The sequence below is a fragment of the Anopheles darlingi genome, chromosome 3, assembly GCF_943734745.1.
Source record: "Anopheles darlingi chromosome 3, idAnoDarlMG_H_01, whole genome shotgun sequence".
Taxonomy (NCBI): Eukaryota; Metazoa; Arthropoda; class Insecta; order Diptera; family Culicidae; genus Anopheles; species Anopheles darlingi.
This window is the reverse complement of record NC_064875.1, coordinates 9378967-9396466: the sequence shown is the minus strand read 5'-3', so window position 1 is coordinate 9396466 and position 17500 is coordinate 9378967. Positions and strand designations below refer to the sequence as shown.

Genomic DNA, 17500 nt, shown 5'->3' with positions numbered 1-17500 from the left:
AATCTGTGACGGTGCTGCCTTGGCCTCCGTCCCGTTCTAGATCGTCCAGCAACAGCGCCGTGCCTTCTCGTCGGCCGGCAAGTGGAAGGATGTGGTGATTGTGGCGGCAACCCGTACACCGATCGGAAGCTTCCAGAGTAGCTTGGCGCCACTGTCGGCCTCGCAGCTCGGCGCAATCGCCGTGGAATCGGCCGTCAAGCAGGCCGGTATTGCGAAGGAGGACGTGCAGGAGGTGTACATTGGCAACGTGAATGCGGCCGGACTGGGACAAGCACCAGCACGTCAAGCCGTTATCTTTGCTGGTCTGCCCAAATCAACGATCTGCACCACGGTCAACAAGGTGTGCTCGTCGGGCATGAAGAGTGTGATGCTTGGTGCGCAAACGCTAATGCTCGGCCAGCAAGAGGTGATCGTGGCCGGAGGCATGGAATCGATGTCGAACGTGCCGTACTATCTGAAGCGCGGCAGCACTCCGTACGGTGGTGTGAATCTCATCGATGGCATCGTGTTCGATGGGCTGACCGATGTGTACAACAAGTTCCACATGGGCAACTGTGCGGAGAACACGGCGAAACAGATGGGTATTACACGCAAGGACCAGGACGAGTTTGCGATCAACAGCTACAAACGCAGTGCGGCCGCCTGGGGTGCGAAGGTATTCGACGCAGAGATCACACCCGTGCGGATCGCAGGCAAACGAGGCAAACCAGACACGATCATCGCTGAGGACGAGGAGTACAAGCGCGTAAATTTCGACAAGTTCGGCCAGCTTGCGACGGTGTTCCAGCGCGAGAACGGTACGGTGACGGCCGGTAACGCATCGACCCTGAATGATGGAGCGTCGGCCGTTGTGCTGATGACTGGTGAAGCCGCCGAACGGTTGAAGTGTAAACCGTTGGCACGGATCGTCGGTTTCGCCGATGCCGAGACGGACCCAATTGACTTCCCGATCGCTCCGGCACTGGCCATCCCGAAGCTGCTGCAGCAAACCGGTATCCGCAAGGAGGATGTGGCGCTCTGGGAGATCAACGAGGCGTTCTCGTTGGTCGTCGTCGCGAACCAGCGCAAGCTCGATATCGATCCGGAGAAGGTGAACGTGCACGGTGGTGCCGTATCGATCGGTCATCCGATCGGCATGTCTGGCGCACGTCTGGTGACTCACCTTTCGCACGTACTCAAACCGGGCCAGATCGGTTGTGCCTCGATCTGCAACGGTGGTGGCGGTGCTTCGTCGATCCTGATCGAAAAGCTGTAAGCATCCGGTGTGAACCATTCTATCCATCTGTTTGCCATGTGTACCCACCCCACTTTGAGGGGTTTAGGGGGAGAGGAAAAGTGCATTTATTAGTGAAAGTACGGGAGGAATTAAACAGATCCATATATTTTGCTATGCTAAAAGCGGTTTACATTCAATAAAATTGAAATCAATCAATCGTGTATTTTCGCTTTCTTCCTCTTGTTTTCTTGTCCAAACAGAACTCCGTCCCCTCCAGACCAGCAAGCTGTCCGCGGAGGTGCTCCCGTGCTGACACTCTACACCCATGATCACTGTTCACTGTGCGATGAGCTTGTGGAGCAACTGGAGGCCCAGTTCGCCGGCCGGTATCGTCTGGAGAAGGTCGACATAACCAGGAAGGAAAACGTGAAATATCTGCGTCTCTACCGGCTGGACATTCCGGTGCTATTTCTCAATGGACAGTTTCTCTGTATGCATCGGTTGAACGTGGATCTGCTGGATCGGCGGTTGAAGGAATTGGAGCACTCGAAGCAGTGAACGTGTAAGATGAAATTGGGGAGTACTTAGGGGAGTTTCCCTCAAATAAGTGTGGCGTATATCTTCGCAAGGAGCTCTTAAAAGAAATTTGCATGATAGCTGGACTGTAAAATATAAATTATAACAATCCGTTGATGTGATTTTGAGATAATCTGCGGAAAATGGTTTAGTTATTGGCACGCGTTCATGTATTTTTTCCTCGTCTCGTGGTTTAATCCGCTCGGCGGTTGGCAATGATTTCAAAAAATCTAGTACGGAAGTGACGGTTGACATCGCGCTATGTGTAGTCACTGCTTAGTCATCAAATGGACTACAACCCTGCGCCGTTGTTTTGGCTTTGAGGTTAGATTCGCTGTAAAAATAGGAAATTGTTAAAATTTTTTAACAGTTTCGTGAATTTCGTGATAAAGATCGCGCGTGTAAGAGCAAACTAGCATCATTTGCAACTCCCCCCATCGTTTTCGTTTAAAAAGTAGACCGGAAAAGTGGAAAACCGTGCAACACTGCAACCAGATCCACAAAAAATCGAGGCTGAATCGACGGGAAAGCATTCAACCTTATTTTTTGCCAAGTTTCTCCGCAAAGACTTCGAAATTATTGTGAAACTGTGTATAAGTTGTGCATCGTAATAATTATGATAAAGTTCGCCCGAGCCAGGCGCTGCCTGGTGGACGTGGCCACCAGTTTTGCAGCGCCGGGGAATATGGTGAAATTGTCGCAGCGGACGGTGGCCACCATGGGGTTAATCTCGCCAAGAAGCACCTCCGGAAACTGTTGTTCTGCAGGAAGCCGCAACTATTCCACACAGGCCGACAACCGGAAGCCGGCTACCAAGGATTTTGACGACGGCGATCGGCCCCCATCCGACCCGGAAGCGGTCCATGCGGATCTGCTGAAGCGGCTCTCCAAACTGTACGACCAGGAACTGAGCCGGAATCTGATCGTGCCGCCATTCAAGCGAGCGCTCCTCTACGGCCAAAAGGCGGCCGTGCGCGATCAGGCGGGTGATTTCACCTTCATCCAGCTTTACGAAGCCGTCAAACGACTGGCCGTGCAGATATCACATCATTGTGGTAAGTGCTATCGACAAGAACCCCTCAAATGGATGTAACCTGAGGCTTGATTCGGAGAATGTCTCCGGTCGAAGCCATCTGAGATGGCCATTCTCTTTTGTGAACGTGTTGCATTTTTTTTTTTGAAACCTGAACCACGCACCCAAGATTGGTGGCGCCTGCTAGGTTTCTGGATTGCCTCCGGCACACGACCGTCCTTGAACCTGCATAAACGCCGTTCGCGTCCAAGAAGGTGACAAAAGTAGAACTAATTAGCGATCTTTCTTGCAACTTTTCTCCTTTTGGTTTGCGAACTTTTTTCGTTCGACCGTGACATCGTTTAGAAGCAGACGATCACACACAGCAGCGAGGAGGAGGAGGAGAATGATGATCCACTCCACTACGCATAGTAGAACGCAATTTGTTCCGTCGTTCCCTAAATACGACTCTCCTTGAACCAAACAGTGAGGTGGCGCCCGGTTTTTAGTTGTTCTCTCTCTCTCTCTCTCACTTCGCTGGACTCTGTTTAAATGCATTTTTAGAATTTCAGAGCAATATTAGCGCCACATGATCGTGTGCCAACAATAGCACGTGATTCATTCCGTAATTCGGCATACCCAAGCTTATTTACTGCATTGAATCGGTAATGCAGTGTCTAAAGATCGCTTACTAGAAGTATTAGATAAAAGAACAGGCCTAGTTCTAATGCTGCTGTCCACAAAAATCATTAGGGCATGATTAGAAAATAGCAACATAACACAAAACAGTTGAACTTGCCTTCCTGTGCGAAGAGGAGGCGGGTGGGTGCTATTTTTAAGATAATAGCACCCGCGTGAGAAGAAAACATTGGCACGGCAAAGGGAGACGCCATCGATCGCGCAAGACGCGCGCGCCACACGTTACATGTTTTGCGAATCAAATCGCTTCCCTTATCGCCGCTCTGTTGGTCGTGTGATTTTAAAGGAGTCACCGAGATCAACCGAGCAGACGTTGTTTATGTTTTGAGGGTTAATCTACGCCTCTCCTTCGCAATCCCTGCGCCAGCTGATGAGTTCGTTCAGGTTGCGTTACCCCGGTTGAAATTGATAACGGATGAGCATGGCACATACCATACCTCGTACGTACTAATGACTGCAATCAAATTAGTATGCAACTGTATGCATGAATACCATCCGGACTGTAGCTGTGCGTTCTGGGAGTAACTGCTAAAGCACATATCTTTCTTTCTCATTCCGCTTAACAGGCAGTGCTTCCCAATCCCGAGTAGCATTCCTGTGTCCGAATAACATCACGTACGTAATCACACAATGGGCTTGCTGGTTTTCAGGACAAATCGGTAAGTGGCATGCCAACTCTTTACAACCGCAAGATGCGGTCTCATCCGAGCACTGCTTTATCGATCGTTTTTTTGTCCATTCTAGCGGTCCCGTTGAATCCCAAATATCCAGCAGATTTGTTGGAGTATTACGTTAAAGATTCGGATGCTTCCTTACTGATTAGCACCACAGAATTTCTAGCTTCCGCCGAACCATTAGCAGCCAAACTGCAGAAACCCCTACTGCTGGCTAGCCACGAGCTTATGACTGGCTTTCCAGTGACAAACGGCAATGGAGGTGGCCAATCGGTGTCACCTGACCAGCAGCAGCAGCAACCTTCATTGGACGCCGATATATCGTATCTCGATCCGCGGCGTGAAAACCTAGTTCAACTGAATGATACGCTTGTCGTGGAGAGTGCACTGAATGGCGAATTCTACCGTGATGCGAACGCAATGATCCTGTACACCTCTGGTACGACTGGAAAGCCGAAGGGTGTCGTGCTTAGCTACGCAAATCTAGACGCCCAGCTTTCTGCCCTGGCGCACGCATGGCAGGTTACTTCAGCGGACTCTATTTTACACGCACTTCCCTTAAACCACGTTCATGGTACGATCAACGCGCTCAACCTTCCGTTGGCCACCGGTGCCAAATGTGTGATGCTGCCAAAGTTCGACAGTAGCAGTGTCTGGAGTTATCTGCTGAACGTGAACATGACGACGAAGGAGCGCGTGAACGTATTCATGGGTGTACCGACGATGTACGGCCTGTTGATGCGCGAGTATGATAGCGTGTTTGGGCGCAACGCACGTATGTGTGACTACGTGAAGACGCACTGCAAGAACAAGATCCGTCTAATGATCTCTGGCTCAGCCCCACTGCCTGGTACGATATTCGATCGCTGGCAGGAAATCACCGGTCACCGGCTGTTGGAGCGCTACGGTATGACAGAGATCGGTATGGCCATTTCAAATCCCTATCTACAGGACACAGAGCAACGTAGCCGCCGACAGGGTTGCGTCGGAATGCCGCTTCCGGGTGTGAGCGTGCGCATCGTCGAACCAGACAGTGGCCACAAGCTGACGCTCGAGGGAAAGGAAAATGAAGGCATTTGGCGAACGAGCGAAACGAAAGAGCCGGCCGAGGCACTTCCGACCGAGACGATTTCTGGCCAGCTGCATGTTAAGGGGCGCTCGGTATTCCGAGAGTACTGGAAAAGGCCAGCGGAAACGGCCGCTGAGTTTGATGGAGACGGGTGGTTCCGAACGGGTGACACGGCAAGCTACGAAAACGGCACGATACGCATTTTAGGCCGGACATCGGTTGATATTATCAAGTCTGGAGGATTTAAGCTGTCGGCACTGGAAATTGAAACGGCACTGCACGAACATCCGGATACGACCGATGTGGCGGTGCTCGGTGTACCGGACGAAACATGGGGGCAACGTGTAGTTGCTGTGATCAGTCTGCGCCAGGATGTAGCACCTGAAACATTTAGCATTCCGAAGCTGCTGGTGTGGCTGGAACAGAAGCTTCCAAAGCAGGCCATACCGAAGGAGGTGCGCTTGGTGGAAGAAGTGCCGCGTAATGCGATGGGTAAGATTAACAAGAAGGAATTGACGGCAAAGTTGTACGGCAGCGAAACAACGGCCCAACCAAAACCACCCGTACCCAGTAGTGGTGATGAGGCGGAAAAAGCATAAGCAGTGGGGCGAAGGGGTCCCTGTGGATCGAGCAGAGATCGCACAACCGAATCGTATTTATATGTATCAGATAGGGTCAGATAGACGAACACGGAGAGGTCGGAATGTGTCCGGAGGTCGAAGGCGAAGATAGGGGCCGAGCTAACCACAGAGGTAGCTCTCGCTAGTCATTCTTCACAAGATATGTATCGACTATACTGAATATTGTATCGATTTTACCGCTTAATTTGCAGCGTTCGGTTAGAAATTGAAAGTAAATTAACTGTTTCTCTGCTCCACCGTAAGCGTGGTTCAAGACGAAATCATTCAACCCATTCTCGAAGCAGCGATCGATGCATCGTTAGTTAAGCAAAATCCGAATTCATTTATTGTTGTGCCGCACCTAATACAATCCACTAGATTACTATCACTCGATGTGTACTCGTCAACGTAATCCGAAATTCGTACTCTTTTTGTAAACCGTTTAGGAAATGGATTTTCAATTTTCCTCGATCGAACATAAGCACGTAAGGTAGAATGCTCCCTAGCGAGTAGGGCTAGCCATTTTGGCGATTTAAGCGAATTATGTGGCCATCACGCTTCAAACGCGCTTGGATGAGAAAGCCCGCTTGAAGCAGCTCGGAAAAGAAGAAAATTGCACCTAACTAACACATACGAATAGTGTGTGCAGCCGTGTGTGTGAATTCAGCAGGGCGAGAGGGAGAAAACCTCTTTTTTCGTGGTAAAAAGAGCGGCAGAGTGAGCGAGAGAGAGTGATCGATGGAAGAAGAAACGCAAGGCGAGCAAGCGCGATAGTAGTAGAGCCCATGAAAGTGGTAGTAGCTAGAGCAGCAGCACAATTAGTACTAAGTAACATCATAGGCAGAACCGCAAAGCAGAAAAGGGTGGAATCTTAATATCCCTCTGGAGGTTTTAAATCGTTCGCAATCGTAGCAGCCGCAGCAGGAGCAGCAACAGAAGCAGCAGCACCAGGCTACTAAATCTGTGCTGGAAGTTCTGCAGCAGGTGATTAGAGAGCTAAGCTGGCTGCTGATAGCATTTTCGTCGCCGTGACACAGTGCAGTTATGTGCCAAGAGGGTGGAGGGTGGCTAGTAGGGCCGTGGGATGATGTGAGAGCACTGGATGGTGGTTTTTTTTTCGGTCGGTGGAGCTAGTTGAATCCCAGCGAGTTCGGGGTGTGTTTTTCTTGCTGTTCCGGGCGAAAGGTTACGCTCGCCATATTATCAAGAGCATTACAACACCAGTCGTGTCGCTGTGCAGAGAGGGCGGTGGTGTTCTCTGCGACGCACGGAGTGGGTGGGGGGAGGGAATCCTTTGCACTCGATTAGGCTGGAAGAAGGGAAAGCAAACGACGGGCGACGGACACGGGCCAGCAGAGAGAATTCCGTGGAGAGAATCATCCGTGCGCCCGTGTGTGGCGAATCTCTGAGTGGGTGTATTGGAAAAACACGAAGAAAGATACCGCCGCCACCATCATCCACCCACCCACCCAGCAGTCGAATCCTGCGGCGGCCACCCTTCACGTGTGCGGTCTATAGTGCTGGTGCCTCGAGCCCAGAAGCCAGCGAATACCGTGGCTTCAATTCGGGAAGGCGAATTATCGTAACCCGACCAACCACCAACCAGCAGAGCAGCACCAGCAGCAACAACAACTCACTATTGCTCACCTTAGCTAAGAATTGCTCACTGTGGCCTCTCACTATGCCTCACTTTATGTAGTTATGTGAGGTGGACCCCCAGCAGCAGCAGAGGCAACCTAAGTAGTCGTCGCGGAGGGAGTCTATTCGTTTCCGTGGCGCGTTCGATAAGCATCGAAAAGTGGTGTGTCCTCCAAATGTGTTTTCCGACATCCACCCTCTCCTCCGTCGGTAGTTCAGCAGAGTTGACCAGTGCGTGTGAACGACACCCAATCGTCCAGCAGAAACAGCAGCAGCAGCAGCAGCAAAAAACCCATGAAAACAGACAAAACTTAACTGCAGAAGGACCCTCTCCCCGGCCCTCTTCTCTTCCAGCATCATTGCTGGAGCATTCAAAACGGGTACACCTTCCACTTTTCCTCCTGTCTCGCAGAATCTAGAGTTGCTCGCGGTCTCGGCCACTGTGATTGGGGATACTTAATTCTTCCCGCTGGTGGCCGCTGACTCCAAAGTAGGCTGCTGTTGCTGTGGCTGGTGTAATGCAAAGTATGATTTGCCTGCTGCGAAAGTGTGCCTGAGAAATGTCAGCCAGGTGCACTAGGAGTGCTAAATGTCGTGTGTGTCTGTGCCAGTGTTGTGTGTGTGTCGCGGGGTCGGTTTTGACCAAAAATATATTGCTGGTGGGGGCTGCCACCCCCACCCTCGGAGGATCTGCCTAATAATGGAGAGCACTTGTTCTGCGTTTTCACTGCACACATGATTCATGCTCTAATGTATATAATTTTTTTTATTTGTTTCCAATTCCAGTTTGCGGTGCGTGTTTTGTGTACGATGAAACTATCGTTACCATCGTGCTCCTTGTGCTACTAGAGGCTCCTTTTCCATACTACGCGAAGGATAGAGCGAGTGTGTGAGAGGAGGAGAGAGAGAAAGCGCGAGAGAGAGAGAGAGAGAGAGAGAAAAGCAAAAAAGAGAGGAAGAGCCAGGAGTGTCTGCTGTGTGAATCTTGAGTGCATAAATCAGCGAAAAATCGGTGCAGCAGTGCGTGATGTACAAATAGTACCTGCTTCTCCTCTTTGGCTTTTGCATTTTTTTCGGGCAAAAACCTAGTGTCACACGGTGAAGGATAACAACGAAACAGTGTGTGCAGCAGTGGGTGCCAGTGGGTGGCAGGTGGCATTGGCGTGCGCATTTCATCCTCCCCTGCTGTCACTACCGGGCGGTGTGTTGTGCGGTGTTTTTAATATTTGATTTTATTTTTTTCATTTCGTGTACCAGTTTGTAAAGTGTCCCTGTGTGTGTGTGTGTGTGTCTGTTAGGTATTTTCGTCAGTGCGTTTTCCGTGTAGTTCACCGGAATCCAGATAGAGGAGTAAGCAGAAATAAAGAGAGAGAGAGTAAGAGAGAGTGGCAGAGAAAGATAGAGTGAGTGAGAGACAGTGAGGGGGGAGGGCAGGAATATTTTATTGTTTTTGTACAAATGTTACGTGAATGTTACTATGAGTGCTGTCGCCGAACCATCGATTGGTGAATTATCTGGCCAGCAGCTAAAAGACCCCTAACCGCCACCCTTGAAGCAAGGAGATCGATTGCTTCGACCAGCTCAGCGGCGCAAATTGGCAGCTGAAAGCTATAGAACCATCATCGTCAACCAAGAAAGGTGCAGCATTTTGTGGAAAAGATCTAACAAGGTAAATGGCTTCCTGGGATCCTTCCATGCCTTGTTGTAATCAACGGTAGTAATACATGCTAAAACGACTGGTGAGGCTAGCGAAACTTCTAGCAGGCCAAGCGACCGGAGGCATACTTAGACGGGAGAAAAATTGACATCAAGAAGCAGAAGGGCAGAACCACCCGAAATGCGAGGTGTCATAGAGAAGTCCTTCGTACATTGACCTTCCTAAATGCCGGACTGGTCGAGGTTAAGAGAGAGAGGGGTAACCAAGTATGAAATTATTTACAGTAATGTTCCTGCGTCGCGGAATTTTGTGCAGACGGTTGACTTCACAATCGACCAACAGCAGCAAAGCCATTGTTGCCGCTTTACTAAAGATCCTCCGTTTGTGTGTATGTGTTGTTTTATGTCCAGCAACCCAGCAACAGCAGCAGCTTAGAGGACAACAAACGGTCTCCACTCACATAACGTTCTTTGTCGTTTCCTTCCGCGAAGAGAAAACTCTCGCTGGCCTCTCATCCTCTCATTTTATGCACACGAGGATATCCAGGAGCAGCTGGTCCGGTCGATTGGGCGAACCCGATTGCAAGAAGACATTGTTTCTCCTAGCCTGCTTGGCAGGCCTTTTCTCTCGTGTCACCTTCTTTTATCATTCCGGTTCGTATTGGATATGTCGGATTCCGGTGATAACAACGTTCCCTCAAAAGCATATCTTCCCGTATCCATCACATGCGAACGGTGGGCAACGATGTTTATTGGTCTTATTTGCACTTTGTTAAATTCGCTTTTCCAACATTGTGTGGTACATAAAAAGGAATGTTGGTTTTTCTGGTGAGCGACAGATTACCCTGTTTTTCGAAAAGCCAAGAGAGAGATAGAGAGGGAGAGAGAATGGTTATCTTTTCGGTGGATGCAGCTGAGAGAAAGAGATCCCTTGTGTATGTGTGTGGGAATGTTCTGAGCTCATCCTCTAGCAACTTTCCATATTTTTCGTGTTACTAGTTTCTTGAAACATTGTCGGCCAGGCATGGGAGTAGTATACACACAATCAACTCTCTCTCTTTCTCACACACATACGCACGCCCATTTTGTGTCGCCGAGGTCATCGCTAAACGCGGGGAAAGCTACTGGGATGGGATATTAGTTGATCACATTATTGAGCTTAAGTAGCCAGCTGTCATTAGAGCTTACGTCTGCTGGGACCTACCGAAGGAAGCACATTTGGCGGTTCGCTCTGGTGGTCGATTTACCTTTATCGCTCGTGGCGCGGCCGTCATTACCATGCTAACGGTAGGTGGGTTTTTTGATTGTTGGCCACCGCCGCAGCTGCTGCCGCTACTTTCGAGCGCCTCTCTTCGAAAAATGCACCCGGTTCACTCATTTCGGTGTGACTCATCCACCTAGTAGCAACAGAGGGCAACACCGAGTGTAACGCAGGAATCACACAGAAGGCACAACTCTTGACGGTGTTGACGAGTGATTAGAATATCATCGCTCTAGTAGTAGTCTGCAGCACTGTCAACAGCTTTACATTTGTAAACTGCTTTTACTTCTGTTGACAAATGTTAGCGCGCTCTCTGATTGTTGCAAAAGGGGGGAGACACCTGACGGTGATTCAATCTTCATTTTGAATTAAACCAGCTTATCGGCAGCAACCGCCAGTCCATTGTCTAACTGTACTGTCGCCCATCGACTCCCATTATCGATGCCTAGCAGTGCTGATGAGTGTTGCACTTCCAAATTCATTACCATCGCGAGATTTCATCTTTGATATTGTGTAATATTTAATGTTTTATGCATAACATAAATTTAACATTTCGTTTTATAAAAAAAAAAGAAAATCGATGTGGCTTTGATCACGAAATATTATAATTGGATTGGGTTCGGTCAATTGACCGAATAAGAAATAAAAAAAAAAATTCCAGGCCTCCGTCTCATGGAGGCGCTTGGTTGCTGATGAAATTTTATGAGACTCAGCATTCCTAAGCAAGTGGCCTAATGTTGGATATGCTTTACGAACACTTACGAGTGCCTCAACTATTTATTTTTGCACCATTTCTAGTCGCTCTATTCTTGAGCAGCACAAGTCAATGGCCAAGGTGGAAAACGTGCGCCACAATCGCATCCTTGGTACTCATCTCTCCCCGCACTGGCACCAAGACGGTACGTTTTCGGTGAGTCGCTAGCAAAAGGGAGAGGACATCCAGCAAGTTAGCCAGCAGGTTGAGCCTTAACAGCGGCAACGAGAACGCTCTTATACACTCTCACTAAATTCTCTTTTTCTCTCGGATTCGTACTGTGGGCGCTCTAACGAAACAAACTCCTGTTCCAGAGCCAGCCCCAGTGTGTGTGACACCTTGGGTGTGGGTCCACCTTGGCATGTTCCTTTCCGCGGGAGGACCGGGAGGCATCCTCTTGCTGGCACTGTTGCTGCTCTGATCTCGATGGAAACTTTCAGCCAAAAATGTATGCGATAAGGTTGCCCTTTGAGACACCGTATTCTCCGATTGTTAGATACATTTTTGCGTTGGAATAAATAAAGCTGGAGATAAGTCATTTTGGAGAAATTCATAACATGAAGGGCTAACTGTTTGCCACTAACTCACACGGCGAACTTTGACTGGAGTCTGAAGGTCGTAAAAGGAAGTGTATATTGGTTAATGGGAGAAAAAAACCTCTCCAGAAACCTCCGTATGTAACCTTAAATGCGGGTAGAAGGATCCTTGGCGTCCTACCGCGTTCGTCCTTCTCTTCGCCACTTCCATTTCGGTTACCTCTTCCATTCGTGAAAGCTTTCGGCCGGGCAGCCAAAAATAGAATCAAATGACTTTGGCAAAGGCTCATTCAACTCGTTCTCGGACGAGTTGTGTAAGAATGGTTTCGATTCTTTGACGCTGGAAAGAACAAATGCCGTGTAGCGGTTTCAAAGCTTTCGTTTCATTTAAGTTTCGTGCTTTGCTTTGTCACTGAACGCATTTCAGAAATGACTCTATAGATGCAGGTTCTATTGAATCACAATAACATCACTGCTACATCTTTGTATGAAATAAACTAACATGTGTAAGACTAATTTAAGCGATTTATTCTGCTGCGGCCCCAATGGTTGCCAGTCACTAAAAGTTTGCAAACTAAAGGGGGAAATGATCACCGACATTTATACTGTTTTATATTTTTAATCACTATAGGTATGCGGTGGTTACTATGTACTGTGTGCATTTAATGACAGTAGCGATGGTGCAGGGAATAGAAGACAAGTGTATAAACAACACTATAATTAAGTGGTTACATGTTTTTCATTGATATATTCAACGAATTAACAGGAACAGCGAGTAGCAAAAAAGTGTACTTTTGCGTTTTAGATAGTTCGATTGCAAGTGAAAGTGAGTTCAACGTTAGGGAACTTTGTAGCAATAATAGTCACTGGTCATGCTAAAACAATGCGATAATCGATCCAATTGATGTACCGGAGAATTCAGCAGTAAAGCGCTAGCCATGTGCTAAGCAGATGTAACTCCTACTCAAAGCCTAGAACCGATTGGACACAGTTGGGGTCCTGGGGAAGCTACCATATCGCCAGCCCCACTAGCCACTCATCGTGGTTAGTGTGTGCGGCACACCGGAGAAACGCATAGTCGATGTGACCTCCTCCCGAGTAAATCCGCGCTATCCACGTAGATGACAGCGCACGACGAAGTTTCGTGCGGTCGCTCGGGAGGAACTCGCAGCCTCGGAGTTGCCTTTTTCCCACGCTGCATGTATGTATGTATGGTTGTCGAAAAGCAATGACCCGAATCTCTCCTCTTCCTCGCAGCGGAACCTCTCCGTTTCTTCGACTACATGCAATGCGATCCTTTTCTATGCCACTCTCACTTTCCTTTTCTCTGTTTGGCACACGGGCTCGCAGGCCTGCTGGCTAGTGTTCACTCGCTCGCTCGCTCAGCCGCTCGCCCTTGATCCTTATCCCGGGTTTTGCGATTATGGTGGCTTAGTGGGATCCGGCCAAAATAAGGCTCGGAGCAACAACATCTGGTGGCTTAGCTCTCTGGAATCGCTAGTAGTTCCCTGCGGGGTAGTGCAAGGTGGTGTGTAGGGGGAGAGGGCTAATGGAAAAAGAATGGAAAGGTTCCGGGCGAAACACGGGGGAGGGTTGCGCTCTCCCACGCACGAGACAGCAAGGATGAGAGTGAGCAGTATGTAGTGCATGAGCGTAGAGCGAGCCGAACAAAATACATTCAGAAGGTACTACCTTTTCCGCCAGCGCCAGCGCCAGCGTCATCATCATCATCGTTAGCACCGTTTGCAGTAGGCACCGAAAAGCGATGACGATAAAAATTATCTTTCGGTCGTCATCGTTGCTTGGTGGTGACGTAACAAACAATAGAAAAATGGACGCCGGACTGCGCGCGACCGCCCGCAATGCGAACTGTTTATTTTTGGGGCTTTCTTCGTTTCCTTCTTTCTTTTTCCTATTTTTTTTTGTTCTATTACGCTCTGTTATCTAAGCCAAAAAGAGAGGAACGCGGGGAGCGCTGGGTATAGGTCACGGTAGAGAGACAAACAGTATAACGACCAAGTGCGCGCAACACCACCCATGAATGGGTGGTTCAATCTATCTGGAGTACATGTGGGAGTGCCGGTGAAGGGAGATGGGCCGGTTGCGGTCACCACAACCTCACTTTCTGACACGCAAATTTAAAACGAGCAACAGATTGTTGATAATTGCTGGATGGTTCTTATGTGATTTTGATTCTTCTGTTCCGAAGGCATATGTAATCCAGAGAATTATCTTACTTTGAACGGTATAGCTTATCTCACTTTCAAGATACTGTAAATCTGGAAGATATGAAATGATTAAAACGTGAGAATATTTTTCTCCCAATTTGAATAAGCATTATTATTGAAGCCCAATTTGTGAAGGCTCGTCAATCATTTTACACGGTTACGTGTCACATAATAATGTGTCACAATAAACCAAAAAAGTGCCCGTGTGCCCTCGATCTACATGAAGGGCGAAACCCTTCCTTCCTTTTACAGTAATTTCTCCGCTATTGTTACTGGAATTCAAATTCCTGGCGCGTTCCCTGCTGTTGCAAAGGGATGGCACTGGCCATCCTCCAATCGGTCAATCATGCTTCGCAAGCAAAGAAAGAGAAACCACCCTCCCTCCGGAAGGGAAAATCAGTAGTCACGGCACAGCGGCATAGTGACAGAGTAAAAACATATGCAGATCAGGCTCGCTTATGGCGCCATCCGCGTATGTGTGTGTGTGTGTGTTTGTAACACAATGTAAGCTGTGCTCCTCTGCACACCGTTGGGCTGTGAATGAATATATGTTTGCTGCAGTAGCATTCGGTGATCAATATGGATAAGCAACTATTAATAAAGTGTCTAAGTGGTGGAAAAACTCAGCAACTAAATTATTGATGGCTTTTTGTTTCTCAAAGACAAAAGCCGAAAAGAAATGGGGGAATCTGTCAAACATTCAACAGTTAACACTCGTGTCTCGTAAAAGTGATCGATTGAAAGGGAGTCGAGGGCTCATCTACTCATACAGCTCCCGGCAAGTATTTACAGACAACTAACTCAACCTCAGGACGACGATAGCTTGAAGTTTGAGCATTCCAGTCACATAATCTCTACAACCAATGCCTCCTCCCCCTCCCTACCCACAGAGTCGGCAATGTGATGATGGCGAATGTGTTGAGAAGCATAAAAATGGTGATCAACATCGACTGGCAAGTAGCGCTAACTATCACATCAGCCGTGTGCGTTTGGCGTTTGATTTGCTGTGTTTGAATCAGGTGTGAGGTACTCCACCCAAGATCCAACAGTACGTCCGTTGCTTTGCAGAAACTGTTTAAATATGTTTCCTATATCGATTCCGATCGGCGGAGCGAGGGAGTATATCGATGGCTGGTGGCGGCGGGTGTCTAGCGAAACGATCGATATTTGCTGGCAAGGTTGCACTGTTGAGCATACGGGGGGACGGACAGCACAGAGGACCCCATGGCAATTGGTTTCACCCGGCATGCAGCATATTACCCGAGCGAAGTTAATCGCGGCCCATTCCGGGGCACATAAGGCAAACCCTAGTGGCCGGAGAGTGGCCGGATAACATAAGCAAAACGTTCGAACGGATGATGGGCCATCGGAATGGAAAATAATTCAATGGTCAGCTAATGGTTTCCTCTCTCGCTCTTTCTCTCCCAGTCGGCACCATTTCTGTGTCGCCGGTTCGCTACTGATCCGTTGGAATGTTTTTTAACTTTAAATGGCAAAAGGATAGGACAAAAACGAGTGGATGCGACGGGAGACAGCAGCAGCAGCAGCAGGCTTGTTGTGAGTGACATTTGTGTACACGGCGCCATCGATACGACGACGGCCAATAGGAGATCGAATGGTAGCGAATTTTCTTAACCACCGCCGGATGATAATTACACTCGCTGGAACCACCCTCCCTTCCTGCCAATTCGATGCTCTCCTCTCCCGATTGGTGAAGGGCTGTCGACAACCATTTGTTGTACTTGTTCGCGTTCCTGTTGCTGTTGCTGCTGCTGCTGCTGCTGCGAGTGCTGTAATTCTGTTCACGCATTTGCATATTACTGAAATAGTGTCCCTACTGACGGGTGCGTAAATTCAGCTACGACATTATATTTTACGATATGGCACATCCCGTAGCGCAGCAGGTGGCATCGAACATAAACTGTCTTCAATTGGTTTTGCCGCACACTGATCGTTGGCTACACACGGACAAGAAGCAAACATTGCGTGACTTAGCTCGTTTGAGCTTCCGCTAACAACCGGCGCAGCATATCACTAACCTGCCCTGCTGCGTCCCCTTTTTCCGATGCCAATCAGCAGCGGAAAGAGGTCAATTCAATGATCACACGGCGATGCAACGGCGACCTTTCATCCAGTGTTTCTAGAGGCGACCATCGCATCTCGTTCAGGGTGCCGTTGGAACGTGATGCGTCAACGTCTCTAGTAAAAAGCTCCGTTTCCACCACCGAGATTTGTTGCGGGTGATCAGTGAGTAGGAAAGAGATAACTAAGGCACCATACAGTGACTGTGCTGATTGTGTGCTGGCATTTGGGCTAAAGTGCATTGCCTACGATTATAAACTAGCCGTTGCTGCTGCGAGAAGAAGGATAAATCGCTTTCCGCTTTTCAAATCCCCCAAAAAAATGTAATTCCCATCGTTCGTTTCTGGTCACCCTTTACATCATCGACATTCGCCGTCGTAGCCTACCCGATACACTTTTTTTTCACAAACCGGATGAAAACATTATTTGCTATCAAAGGCGAGCGGCCAGAGAGTTTGGTCTGGGAAGAGAAGGTGGTCTTAGAAGGCGCTGCGCAGCGGCTTGCACTTGATTCTAGACCGCAGCCAACCCCCCCCCCCCACCCCCTTGCGAGATGCCCGCTTCATAATCATCGGACACACGCGCGCACTATAGCACCCACACACACACACATACGCGCGTATAGTCGCTCACATTCGCAGTCTAGTGCACGTGGATTCGGTCGATTGATTTAGCGAGTACATTTTCTCACATGGCAGCAGCTGAGTAGTATCGATGAGACACGGACGCGAGAACGCGCCTTGGGTGAGGAAAGGTCGGTGGTGGAGCTGTTGCACTTTTCCAATTAAAGCCCCCTCCTTCCGCCTGTGCCTGTAAAAACATGGGTGGCTGCGGCTGCTTCTGATGCAGGGTATCGTTAGCTGGCTTTTCTCAGTGAGCATCTAGCTCGATTTTGATTGTAATCTTGCCAATAGAATCTGTTCACTCAACATCGGTCTAGTGGGCTAGTATCATTTACACGACTGGATGTCTATAGAAGTGTGCAGAGTTGCTAAGCAACCAATTGTGAATACTTTTTGAGTGAGTGAACTCTTGCTTATGGAAGTATTTCACAGCAAGTTGAAAGAGTCCTTCGTCATCCTTCCGGCGTGCATTGGCTTCTCTTTTAGCCATCTTAGCCATATATCCACTTGTGATAGCGTGTCATACAATATATTTAGCAGTAACTAATATTTGTAGTTCTTGAAGCTAACCACTTGGCCAATTCTGTTATACATTTCCGTTTGTGAAGCTGTTTGCGTGTGCTTCCGTGGGGCTGAGTTCAGAGGTTTCATTATGCAGGTCAGTTCCCAAAGGGGTTAACTCATCTCACAGACAATAGCAGCTACTAGCTTTCCCAGCAGTTAGTGGTGATCATAAGGTGTAAGCTGCTTCCTTTAGCAACTTTAAATGAGGGGTTACAAGATACTTCGGGTTTCGATTGTGCGTGTGACTGTGGTATTGAACTGTGTAATAGCTGCTACTGGTTGTCCGCATGCA

At 48.6% G+C, this 17500-nt stretch overlaps 4 protein-coding genes across 8 annotated transcripts in view; all 4 read left to right on the top strand.

Moving 5' to 3' along the window:
* Positions 1 to 1432, top strand: part of LOC125958214 (acetyl-CoA acetyltransferase, mitochondrial) — a 1707-nt gene extending 275 nt beyond the window's left edge. Inside the window, exon 2 of the mRNA XM_049691429.1 lies at positions 41 to 1432. Within this exon, the coding sequence (XP_049547386.1) occupies positions 41 to 1255 (1215 nt within the window). The 3' untranslated portion in view covers positions 1256 to 1432. The remainder of the gene's footprint in view (positions 1 to 40) is intronic.
* Positions 1421 to 1907, top strand: LOC125958309 (glutaredoxin-like protein C5orf63 homolog; the record flags this gene model as incomplete). The annotated part of the gene is made up of 1 exon (XM_049691576.1): positions 1421 to 1907. A coding segment is annotated over one exon (354 nt), but the record flags the coding sequence as incomplete, so codon positions are not given.
* Positions 1908 to 2090: 183 nt separating this feature from the next.
* LOC125958197 (malonate--CoA ligase ACSF3, mitochondrial) lies at positions 2091 to 6155 on the top strand. Its single transcript, XM_049691378.1, has 3 exons — positions 2091 to 2847; positions 4070 to 4162; positions 4248 to 6155. The coding sequence occupies exons 1-3, from the start codon at positions 2409 to 2411 to the stop codon at positions 5843 to 5845; spliced, it is 2130 nt and encodes a 709-aa protein (XP_049547335.1). The 5' UTR covers positions 2091 to 2408; the 3' UTR covers positions 5846 to 6155.
* Positions 6156 to 6678: 523 nt separating this feature from the next.
* LOC125958216 (guanine nucleotide-binding protein G(s) subunit alpha) overlaps positions 6679 to 17500 on the top strand; it is a 19809-nt gene continuing 8987 nt past the window's right edge. The window contains exons 1-3 of one of the 5 annotated variants that reach the window (XM_049691434.1): positions 6679 to 6850; positions 8291 to 8309; positions 8762 to 9173. The gene's annotated coding sequence lies outside the window, so the exon portion shown is untranslated. Of the gene's footprint in view, positions 6851 to 8290; positions 9174 to 17500 lie in introns of all 5 variants that reach the window. The other 4 variants (XM_049691431.1, XM_049691435.1, XM_049691432.1 and 1 more) reach the window with 4 other exon arrangements.